Genomic DNA, 12,629 nt, shown 5'->3' with positions numbered 1-12,629 from the left:
GTTCTGCTATTATCTCTGACAGAAGGAGGTGTTATGTGTCTTGCTTTCCAGATGAGGAGACTGACTCTCACATGGACAAGTGACTTGCACAGGTCGTTTGGCCTCGGCGCGGGGCTAAATCTTGCTTCTTTGACTCCAGGGTTCTTTTTTTTTTTTGAGAGAGAGAGAAAGAAAGACAGAACATGGGAGGGGCGGGGTGGGGGGGACAGAGGATCCAAAGCTGACAGCAGAGAGCCCAATTCAGGGCTTGAACCCATGAACCTGAGCGGAAGTCAGACGCTTAACACACCGAGCCACCCGGGGCCCCCCAGGGTAAAGGGTTTACATTTTTCTCTTATTAAGTATTGTTGTTCCTCTTTATCAATTGAGAAACCTTCATGTTTACATAAAGTGACACAAAACTAAGTAGCAAGGTTCTGTTTGTTCTTGGTTTGGCCTCAGCCAGCCATGGGGGTGGGGAAGGAGCCTTTAAACTAGATGACAGGGAAGCTGCCGAGGGACATGATTCAAATAGCAGCCAGAAGGACGGGGGTGAGGCTGGGGCGGTGGGGGTCCAGGTATGGCCCTTTCTCTTAGAGGCGGACCCAGGGCGCTGCAGGGGAAGGGACGGGGTGCGGCCTCCGAAAGCCTTTTTGTAAACTGCAAACACACTCTTGAAGGAGGCCTTTCTCCCAACTACAAGGGGGCTGCTTGATAGCAAAGCCCACAGCAGACAGCCAGGCCAGAATGGAGGCCTTAGCTCTCGGGCAAAGGGCATCCTCCCCTCTGTCTGTTGCTGCCCCCCTGGGCCACGTAGGTTGCAGGTGAGAAGCAAAGAACCCCCAGGAGTTCAGGAATAAGCCCTCACTCTTGCACCCGCCTCTGGGCCTCCTGATTGTGAGGCTGACCTTCAGAGAGCTTGCTTGATGCCTCTGTCCGTTTTGTTGTTTGAGGAAGAGTAGAAAGAGCGGAGTAGTGGGTCCCACCGGCTGGCACTTCAGTCCTGCCCTTATTCCAACGCTCAGGCCAAGGTGCTTCCTTTGTCGCTTTCCAGGCACCCAGGGTTGTAAGGCAGATTGATGGCACCTGACACCCAAGGCAGGGCTGGATAGGCTCGCCCACCCGCACTCTTCCTCCTGCAGGGCTGCTGCTGGCCCAGTCTTCTTCCCGTGGTTTGGAGGGCGTCCAGGGCCTGGGGGCCTGCTCTGCCACCATTCCATCTGCTGCCCCTGGACCTCAGAAATCCTACTTTAGGGCGGCTCAGGCAGTTAGGCATCCGACTCTTGGCTTCAGCTCAGGTCACCATCTCACAGTTTGTGAGTTTGCGCCCCACGTTGGGCTCTGTGCTGACAGTATGGAGCCTGCTTGGGATTCTCTCTGTCTCTGCCCCTCTCCTGCTTGTGCTCTCTCTCTCTCTTTCTCTCGCTCTCTCAAAATAAATAAGTAAACTTAAAAAAAAAGTCCTGCTTGGGGCGCCTGGGTGGCTCAGTTGGTTAAGCGTCTGACTCTTGGTTTCAGCTCGGGTCATGATCTCACGGTTCGTGAGTTCAAGCCCCACATCGGGCTCCGCTCTGACAGCATGGAGCCTGCCTGGGATTCTCTCTCTCTCTCCCTCTCTCTCTCTCTGCCCCTCCTCTGCTCTGTCTCTCAAAATAAATAAACTTAAAAAAAATTAAAAGAAAAAAAATCCGACTTCAGGGGTGCCTGGGTGGCTCAGTCGGTGGGGTGTCCGACTTCGGCTCAGGTCGTGATCTCACCATCCGTAGGTTCAAGCCCCGCATCGGGCTCTGTGCTGACAGCTCAGAGCCTGGAGCCTGCTTCGGATTCTGTGTCTCCCTCTCTCTCTGCCCCTCCCCTGCTCAAGCTCTGTCTCTGTCTCTCTCAAAAATAAGTAAACATTTAAAAAAAAACATTAAAAAAAAAATCCTACTTCGGGTGGCCAACAGGCCCAGTTTATATGCAATGCAATGACAACAGCATCAGCCAAAATCCGTAGAATGTGCTGGCAGACCCTATACATCCGATCATGTCCTACCACTGAGGCACTCTTATCCTTGCAGGGGACCAGAGAGGCTAAAGAGCTTTCCTGAGGTCATGTCTCAGGCACCAAGGCACTTTGCTGGGTACCACTGAACAGTACTGACCACCAGCCCGCCTGCCATCATGCACACTCAGCAAGCACTGAGCCATTAGTCATGGATTTTAAAGGTGGGATGTGCTAGTTGATCGCACAGAAAGTGGCCTATTTACTAACATCCCCTCAGTGACCAATTCTGAGTCTAACAGACTAAGGTCCCTAAATGGCTGGCTCACTGAGGCTGTGTGTGCTTGGTGGAAGAGGGGCTGTTTCAGAGGCATGCCAGTGTCCCCCCTCAGTCCCAACCCCAGCCCCAGCAGTGTCCCTGCCTGGACCACGTCTCTTCCCAGCTCACCCTTCAGAACTCGGCCCACATCATCACACCCATTTTTTCCATGAATGTTCACTGCAGAGTAAATCCATGTTTCTCGTCCTGCTGGGTTCGAAGGATGTCACCTCCAGCTTTCGAGAAAGCTACAAATTTGTTCAGAAAAACAAGGCAAACCTGCGGGAAACAATGGACAGTATATTGAACCAATTTATTTGTGGGATGAATAAGCATTTGCTAATTGTGTCCCATAAGCCTATCCCTGTGCTTGGCACTGGAGGCCGATGACGGAGGCACAATCCCTGTCTGTGCGAAGCTGACGTTGGAATCTGGGCAAGGGCCGAGTAGTGATTGGGAATGGGCAGGGATGCTCCATCATGCAGCTCCCAGGCTGGGGGCTGGGGGGGAGATGGCAGCTTCTGGAACAGTGGGACAGCTGCTGTCCGACCTGGGTGTGAGGCCGTTTATCCAAGGCTGCTTAGTAGCAGTTACTTATGTAAGGCTCAACCTCCCACTTGAGTAGCTTATCCAGTCCACAGATGGAAACAACCTTGAAAGAAGGAAGAGAGGGGTGGGGAGGGTGAAGTTTCTTGTGACTTCCACCCAAATTATAGCCAGAGGCAGCCCACTTTTCCATGTATGCTATGTAGAGAGTACAAAATTCTCATTCAGTCTCTGTGGGCTGTTTTTGGTTTTGTTTTTAATGTTTATTTATTTTCGAGAGAGAGAGAGAGAGAGAGAGAGCATGAGTGGGCAGGGGCAGAGAGACAGGGAAACACAGAATCTGAAGCAGGCTCCAGGTTCTGAGCTGTCAGCACAGAGCCCGACGCAGGGCTCGAACTTGTGAACCGCGAGATCATGTCCTGAGCAGAAGTCAGACGCTCAACCGACTGAGCCACCCAGGCGCCCCCAGTCTCTGTGGGCTTTTAATACATCTCTCACCTTGACTAAACATTGTCTCAAATGTTTATCCATCTAACACCAAGGCCACCACGCTCCCTTTTGCCATCGTAAAGATGAGTTAATAGGAGCATGTTAGTGAGAACTAAAAGGTTTGCTGTATAAGCAGGCCTTGTTGGTCTGATCTCCTCCTCCTGCCATAACTCTCCCAAAATAATCGTAAAGCGTTCCACTTCTGGAGGCACCTGGGTGGCTCAGTCCATTCAGCGTCCAACTCTTGATTTTGGTTCAGGTCATGATCTCACAATTAGGGAGATTGAGCCCAGCGTCTAAATAAATAAATTAATTCATTTTAAAAAATCATTAATTTTTTTTTTTTAAGTTATGAAAAAAATATAATTTCTGATCGGTCATTGCCCTGACCCCTGGGTCCAAAACCTTGGATTGGTTTTTATTTTGCCCTTTTCCACATTATCCGAAATCGCTCAGGGCTCCCTGTATGCACTGCAGAGCTCTAAAACAGCATTTACACAGACTGCTCGATGAACGGCACCCCCTCCGGCCCCCAGCAAAGTTGTGCAGCGGAAGCCTCACCAGCACCATCATCCACGAGGAGTTGGGCAGCTCCCTGTATCAACCCTTGTAAATCGGCCCCTCTCAAGTATTGGGCTGTGTGCGGCAGGTGTTTACTGATTCAGAGTAACCTGGGAAAATAATAAAAAAGAGCAATAGCTAACAGTTACTGGAGAGCTGATGATGAGCCAGACATAGCGATACCTCCTTTGTTGCTGGCAGCAATACCCTGTGGGGCACCATGGTTACCATCCCCCTTCTCCGTGTGAGACAACTGAACCGGAAGCAGCCTCCCGGCCTGCCAACAACAACCAGTATAATGACCACTCCTGAGAACTCTCCTGTGTTCTGAGGTTATATCCTTCCTAAATACTTGGTGTTAGACCGACCTTTCTGTTGTGGGATGATGGCCATAGTGGGAACACTGTTGGGGTCAACCTTTCTTCTCTCTCCAGCATCCTTCCTGCTCCCAGCCACTCTGGTAGTTAGGTCTGTGCCATCTTCCTGGCGGGTTCCCTTCTTCCTGGCCTCCTCCTTCCTGCTCCTCGGGCTCCCACTCAGCCAGATGTCAGTGCCGGAGTCGGGTACGGCTCTGATCTCCCTCCGCTGCCCAGAAACTTTCCAGGAATCACTGCTGCCTCAGCCAGGATCCAGGAGTCTCCACGGTCAGCTCTATCCACTTGCTCTGGCTCTTTGATGTTAGCACAGGAGCACCACCCTGCAGCTGCAGTCATGTTCCCAAACTATTAGGGCCTCTTCTTTCTCTGCAATTTCCCACCGCCCCAGCCCCTAGAAACCCTGTCCCCCCTCCCACATCCCTTCTCTAATTCATGCCTTTACTTTTATTCATTCAACACGCCTATTTTGAGCGTCTTCTATGACCTGGCTAGAGTGTGGGTGCCAGCCCTCTTGGGGCTCCCAGTCCAGCAGGAGAGAAAGAACCGAATGAGGAATCCCAGGAGACGTTACGAGGGGGAGAGCCCCAGCACCCCAAGTAGGAGGGCTAAGTAGTCGGGGGTGGGGACGGACCAGGGAAAGCCCCGCTGACGTTTGTCAGGACAGCCCTGTTGCCCCACTTCCCCATATCCCTTCTTCCTTTTAACTCCTGGGACCCTCTGCTGCTCCCCGTCTGGGGCGAGTGCCTCTCTGTATCCCATTACACTATCACAACAAATCTTAGACCCGGTAGGTGCGAGGTAAATGCTTACTGGCAGTTGAATCATTCTGCCAACTCCTGGCAGTTCAGCTCGTGGAGCTTAGCTATCTTTTAAACCAGCCATAGTGATTATAGGGTGGGTTTGCCCCTCCGACCTCTGAGTGGGTGGCCCTGTCTCTAGTTTGCTCACTTAGCAGCTTGGCTCCGAGAAAACTGAAGGCTAGACCCCAGCTGTAACCAGAGGTTATCTTGCAGCCTTGGGATTAAAAACAGGTTCCCATTTTATGTTCTCTGGGCTTCTGTAAACATGTGAATTTTCCACTACCAACTTGGGTTACCCTTATAATTTGACATTTTAAGTGTCTTTAAGTAAATTAAACAAACCAAGGAATTATTTGCTTCTCCCACTCCACTTTTTTTTTTTTTTTTTTTGCCTTTAAAGAAAAACACGGTTATTTGGACAAACCCCCTGCCTTCCCAGTCTCATGGATGTCCGTGAATAAGGACTCTCGATAAATTTGCTGATCTGAGAGGCAAAGGTGAATTATAAGTGCTTCAACGCCTCAAGAAAAAGAGTTCTTGCACAGGGTCTGCAGGCATAAGATAAATAGCCAGAGCATTCATAACTGCAGAAAGTATCCCCAAATTCAGAGGAAGATGATGGAGCTGGATGGCACCCAGGCAGAGTTTTGCCATTTCCTGCTAAGAGCACAGGCCCACACTTGTGCCTAAGATTTGCCTGGCGTGGCGGCGACAGGAGAGGCAGGGGCCTCTCCCTGCAGAGTCACCCTGACCTCCACTCCCTGGAATAAATGAATGCTTCTGTCACAGCACACTCATCTCTCTGGATGGCCGGGCTCAAAGCCAGCCTGCGGCTGACCCACATAGCCTCCCCCAAAGCATGTGGAGGGCCCCTGCTCTCCCACAGCCACTGAGACCTCAGGCTGAGGACAAGCAGTGAGCTTTCCCTGACTTCTTTCTCCCTCTCTCTCTCTCTCTCTTAAAGTTTTTTTCTTTATTTTGAGAGAGAGAGAGTGGGGAGGCGCAGAGCGAGAGGGAGAGAGAGCATCCCAAGCAGGCTCTGTGCTGTCACCGCAAAGCCCGACTTTGGGCTAGATCATGAACCTTGAGATCATGACCTGATCCGAAATCAACAGTTGGACGTTTGACCAACTGAGCCACCCAGGCACCCCTTCCCTCGTTTCTGATAGTGAAATCTCTTTTTCTCCAACCTGGCATTCACCCTGGAGGCAGTTCCCAAATGCAGCAACCACGAGAGCCGACCTGGCATGGAAGAATCACATAGAGAAGACTCCCTAACAGAAGCCATGACCTTCAGTTGAGGGAGATGTGCAGTCCAGAGCGACTTGGCAGGCAGGAAGCCAGAGGAACAAATTCTCAGATCCTTCCTTCTGCTCCCACATTTCCTGATTGTATCTCCATTGGCCAAATAAGCTTAGTTGACTATTTATGCTACAAATTGTTTGTTGTTTATCTGAAATTCAATTTCAACTGGGTTTCCTGCGTTCTTACTTGCTAAGTCTGTCACAACCGTAAGCAGAAACCACCCTACTCTCCCTGCACATACACACCCAGGAGCCCAGGAGGGTGCAACATCCTGAGTGTGGCAGAGGCACAGCTCTGGAGTGGGGATGGGCACCTCTGTGTACCCCCAGTCACTTTCCCACACAATGTCTCTCCCATTCTCTGCCTATCTCAACTGTGGCCAACGTGTTTGAATACGTAACAACCAGCATAGGATGTATGCTCCAAAAGTGCTATTAAAAAAGCCAGAAGTACAACTATTGTGGGCCAATATTTTTAGAAATACTTGTGGGCCAGATGAAATCAACATTGCCAGGTTCATTCCGGCAGGCAAGCATTTTAATGGAAGCTCCAAGTCATTCTGTTGTTGATGACATAAGTGACATTGATTTTTTATCCCCCCCATACCTAGAGATGGGTCATGTTGAGGCACCAGAATTGTAAACTCATATCTTTGTGACTGGTAGCAGCCTTTACAAGACCATGGGTCAAATTTGTGGCATAGTCTGTGATTGAGAACACAGTGAGAAAAGTGATCTCAGTTGCCATCACCTTCCTGCCATGCTGTTGAGTTGGATATGAAGGACTTTGAATGAGTCACAATTTTCACAGATGGAGGAAGGTGGTCAAAGGATACGAATTTCCAGTTATAAAATGAGTAAGTCCTCGCAATGTCATGTACGGTAAGGTGACTACAGTTAATAATACTGTGTTGTACATTTAAAAGCTGCTAAGAGAGTAGATCTTTAAAGTTCTCAATACAAGAGGGGCGCCTGGGTGGCTCAGTTGGTTAAGCATCTGACTCTTGATTTCAGCTCAGGTCATGATCTCACGGTCATGAGATAAAGCCCCACATTGGGCTCCGTGCTGGGCATGGAGCCTGCTTGGGATTCTCTCTCTCTCTCTCTCTCTCTCTCTCTCTCTCTGCCATTGCCCCACTCACTCGCAGGTGCACACTGTCTCCCTCTCTCTCAAGAAAACAAATAAAAATAAAAAAAATAATAAAAAGTAAAGTTCTCATCACAAGAAATAAATTTTGTAACTGGTAGTCAACTAAGTTAATTAGATTGTAGTGGTGATCATTTTGCCACATATACAAATATCAAATCATGTTGTACACCTGAAACTTAATATAAATCAATTGCATCTCAATAAAAAAGAAAAGAAAAGAAAAAAATGGGTGGGAGGAGTTCTATTTCTTAAACATTCTTTAGGAGGTATGTGAACAAATGAATGAATTTGTGAATGAGAATATATGTCCAGACATGTGTGTTAAATACATTTTGCTCATGTTTTCTGAGGACCCTGAGGAAACCCCATGTCTGTCATCAGAGGCTTAGAGATTGGGAACCTACTTGGAAAATTCCTTTATTTAAAAGGCTAAAAATCAGGTGTTCTGTTTTGCAGCTTTTGCAGAGGTGAAGAAAGAAACCAAGCCTGACCTGCCATACCCAGGAAGCCTTCAAAGTGACCACATGCCATCTTCCCTTCCTCACACCAGTGGGTACCAGCCTGCCTTGATGTTTTCACCAACCCAGCCCGGACGACGGCATACGGGCAATGCAGTCCATCCTGGAGTGACCTCTGCTGGGTCAAAGCTCCCGCCTCTTGCATTTAATCATACGATTGGCCACATAATACTTTCTGAACATAAAGATGTCAAATTTAATTGCTCGATCAATATACCTAATATGTACCAGGACATCGCAGTTATTTCTTGGTGGAAAGATGGGAAGGAGTTGCTGGGGGCACATCATGCAATTACTCAGTTTTATCCAGATGATGAAGTTACAGCAATAATCGCTTCCTTCAGGTACGTATTCTTTCTTCCTTTCTTTCGTTAAATGTTGTTATCAAAAGGAAAAACCTCATAGGTTAAAAAACTTTTTTTTAGGGGCGCCTGGGTGGCGCAGTCGGTTAAGCGTCCGACTTCAGCCAGGTCACGATCTCGCGGTCTGTGAGTTCGAGCCCCGCGTCAGGCTCTGGGCTGATGGCTCAGAGCCTGGAGCCTGTTTCCGATTCTGTGCCTCCCTCTCTCTCTGCCCCTCCCCTGTTCATGCTCTGTCTCTCTCTGTCCCAAAAATAGATAAACGTTGAAAAAAAAAAATTTAAAAAACATTTTTTTTAGTTTCTGTGTTAGCAACTCACCGATCCACTTACAGTGTAGATTAATAGCTGACGGTCTGTATTGTTGATTTCTTTTACATTGATCTTGGCCTCACTGGAACTGCTGGTTATCAGAGGCTCTGGGTTCTGGGGAACCACTTCCCACCTGACCTACAAGTCACGTCACGCTCTGCTTGACTCAAGAGCTCTCCCAGTGAGTGGGAACGACGTTTCTTACCCAGTATGTGGAGGCGGCTAAATCGCACCGTGGGGGTGGAGGTTTTAAAACAAACAGGCTTCCCACCCCTTTCCTTTGCCTTATCCTCCCTTTCCCCCCTCCCCTACACCCCCTGCTCCTGCAGATCATGGTACTGTGGTAGTCCTCGTGTCACCGTGTCACCGTCTCATTGTTCCACTTTGTTTTGACAGGGGCCAGCCGAATGCATTGGGGGTGGGCGTGGGGGGGTGACAGAGCCAAGTCAGCAGGTATCTGGAATAACCCATTGTCCCTAGGACTGAGTCATCGTATTTCAGAGTACCGCTGACAGTGAGACAGCTGCTTCTCTTCTCCCCATCCCTTTTTTATTCTCTACTCGCTCCTCTTCAGCCAGGAGAGGGGTTGAGTGTTTTGTTTTGTTTGGTCTTGTTTATTTGTCCTTGCATGTGCAGTTCTAGAATTCGGTGGACCTGTGGTCATTAAAAGCTCAAAATGAGGTCAGGGCCGTGCAGAGTTGGCGCCAGTGCCTTTTCCCTAGGATTCCTGTGCTCCGAGCGAGGGGAGCCCTCTTTGATCTGGTGTGTTTTCACTTTCCCTGGTCTGATGCTTGGGGCAGTCCCGGACGGTGTCCCGTCTTTTGGTGAATCATTTGATGTTTCCTTTTCAGAAAACTGCCTCAGAGATACCACAGTACTGACAGCTCCCGTTAGAATTTAGTGTGTCAACATTTCCAGAAGATGCACCTTGGGGGTTTGTTTTTTTTGTTTTTAGTTTTTTTTTTTTTTTTTTTTTTTTTTATAGTTTTCCCAAGTTATAGGCTTGGTTAGCATCAAAGCAAAGAACACAACTGTCACGTTTTCCGTTGGTTGATTTAAATTTTGGCTGGGACTGTCAGGCTGCCACCCGCAGCCGGTGGCTGAGACCACTCAGGAGATTTGACTGCATTTTTTTTTCTGCATCAACTACAAGACACAGATGTTTTATCATGATAGAGACACAGCTTCTAATGATCCATTTAATAATGAATAAGGAGCAGTTTAATGGCTTAAAGGAACGAAGAGCTGGGACATTGGTCCCATCAGGTATCATTAGGAGGAAAACACTGCCCTGCTCTCTCTGGGCTGGGAGTCCTGAATGGGGGTCCTGCCACTGGACAGCTGTGAGACCGTGGGTGAGTTGCCTTCTTGCCAAAGAGATAGGTTTGCATCACGTGACCAGCAGCTTCAAGTGTGTTCTAAGGGGCCATGGGATGTTTAAAGGACTTAAATTGGAGAGTTTTAGTTAAAAAAATATTTTTGATGTGACACTCAGAATTTTTTTTTTATTTGAGAGAAAGAGACAGTGAACAGGGGACAGGGGCAGAGGGAGAGAGAGAGAATTTTAAGCAAAATGCTCAGTGTGGAGCCCGACTCAGGGCTCAATCCCGTGACCCTGCGATTATGATCTGAGCTGAAATTAAGAGTTGGATGCTCAATTGACTGAGCCACCCAGCTGCCCCAAATTGGAGAGCTTTTAAACTTAGAACAGACAGTGTCTTATCTTGGACTTGTGTCTTTAGAGTTCAGAAGGTGACCTGGGTCATATTTTCAGAACTTTAGAACAAAAATTTATACTTTTGCGTGTACTCAGTTCCAGTCTCATAAACTCATTCTGAAGGGGGAAAAAAATCTTATTTGACCTCCAGACTAAGCCATACAGCAAATTTAGTGATCAGAATTCTCGTAAACCGTGGACACTCAGCTGAATTGAGTAGCTTTGGGGACAGTACTGAGTCCACCATTACAATATTCTTCAAGTATATTAATGTTCAGGTGACACAGGAGCCGTATGAAGGAAATTGTAGTGACTGAATCAAGACTATAAATATCCGTGTAATTTCTTGGCAAGAAAGAAGGATGTTGGAGACCCTAAATATGGTATCTTCTAGATGATGACTTTGAGGTCCCTCTGAGTAGGGTGACTTGCCCGGGGTCACTGGAGAGTAAGCTGTCACCCTTAAACGGGGGGCCTGGTTTGCACACTTGCAATATCGTCTCTTCTCCCATCTCATGGGCCCTGAAAGAAATCCACTCTGGTTGCCAGGAACAGTGAAGAGTTAAAAACAAGTTCTAGGCGTTCAACACATGGAATTCATTAGCTTGTAATTTTCTTGGAGTTGCCCTTAAGAATACCTGTATGGGCCACGTGTATTTAAGGGAATGTACAAAATACATATGTGTATATTGGCAGGGGTCAGAGGAGTATGGGGAGAAACACGAGGTGTTTGGAGTTAGGACATAAGCCAGTTTTGTATAAGGTGTTATTATAAGAAAGGGTAATGAATTTCGAAAATGGATGGGGTCTCCAGAGAGAGGCCCCCACAATTCGTACCAGCATGCGTCCTTTAAATATGAAGCAGTTGTGAGTTGCTAGAGACTGACCAGGATTGTGGATGTGATTTAACTTTCTGAGTTTTTGTTGGTTCCACATTTCTTCTTTCATATCGGGCAGACCCCACACTTGAACCCCCAAATGCCCCATTCTAAAACTAAGGGTCAGTCAGCTATCTGGTCTTTGGCCCTAAAAGTAGGTTAGGAGATGTGCATACTTGTAGATTTGGCCTTGAAGTATCGATTTAGGGGAGAGGACCCGGCATCAGGACTGAGGGGGCACTTCTGCCACTCAGGACCCAACCCATCTTTCGGTCAAACCTCAGTTTATTGAAACTGGGGACGGGGGTGGATGTGGAAATGATAAAAGAAGAAGTTCATGCGCATTTAAGTACAAGCCCCACCCTACTTGGGAAAGGTTAAAGGAGATTTAACATCATGAGTAAGAGTGTTCCTAAAAGGTTTTAGAAACTGCTTGGTCTTAGTTCCTCTATGCGTATATTTTAAATTTATATTTAGGGCACCTGGGTGGCTCAGTTAAGCGTCCAACTCTTGATTTCGGCTCAGGTCGTGATCTCACGGTTCGTGAGTTCAAGCCCCACATCAGGCTCTGAGCTGAACATGGAGCCTACTTGGGATTCTCTGTCTCCCTCTCTCTGTGCCCCTCCCCTGAGCCCTCTCTCTCTCTTTCTCTCTCTGTCTCAAAATAGATAAATTAACTTAAAAAATAGTTCTTTTAATAGTAATATATGTATTTTGTTAAATATGTAGAAACTACCAAACACGTACAGAGAAAGAAACCATGGCCCACAACCCTGAGAAAACTTTTACAAGAACATATGAAATTAATATTCCTGAAATTAGCATTTTATGACACAGATGATTATATATCTCGTTCCCCCCACGTAACATCCTATTATGAATGTTCTCCTGTCTTATTAAACGCCTTCAAAATACTGACTGCTCTATGCCACTGTAACCTACTGTTGTAAAGCAGAAGCAAATACAGAAGGATGTATGTGAAATTGTAAAGGGAAAACCTTAAAAATTGTTTTTGCATAATAATGAATAATGGGGCATATACAAGGGAAAAAGTAACTGATATGGTGCTTCAAGCCCAGGTGTTCTCTTGAGCTGAGTCCATTCTTTGCTAATAATTCGCATGTTTTCTTCTTTCACTTGGACGTCTATTGTAGGTATAGGGAACACTCTGTGTCCGCCAGCAGGTTGGGGTATTCCTAATTGATGGCTTGGTGATTAACACTGAAAATCGCACCCCCCGCCCTCCCCGGACCCCATATTCCTGACCTAGTCCTGGATGGTGCACACCTCAGGCTCTATCTCTCCAGAGCTTGTAGCAAGTCTCCTTTGTAGGGCTT

The 12,629-nt window shown here is 47.6% G+C and overlaps 1 protein-coding gene across 1 annotated transcript in view; it reads left to right on the top strand.

Moving 5' to 3' along the window:
- MERTK (MER proto-oncogene, tyrosine kinase) overlaps positions 1–12,629 on the top strand; it is a 112,524-nt gene that overhangs the window by 19,794 nt on the left and 80,101 nt on the right. Inside the window, 1 exon segment of the mRNA XM_030311141.2 lies at positions 7,966–8,371. Coding sequence (XP_030167001.1) covers positions 7,966–8,371 — 406 coding nt within the window.

This window comes from Lynx canadensis, chromosome A3, assembly GCF_007474595.2.
Source record: "Lynx canadensis isolate LIC74 chromosome A3, mLynCan4.pri.v2, whole genome shotgun sequence".
NCBI lineage: Eukaryota > Metazoa > Chordata > Mammalia > Carnivora > Felidae > Lynx > Lynx canadensis.
The sequence above is the reverse complement of the archived record's forward strand: the minus strand, read 5'-3'. Positions and strand labels throughout refer to the sequence as shown.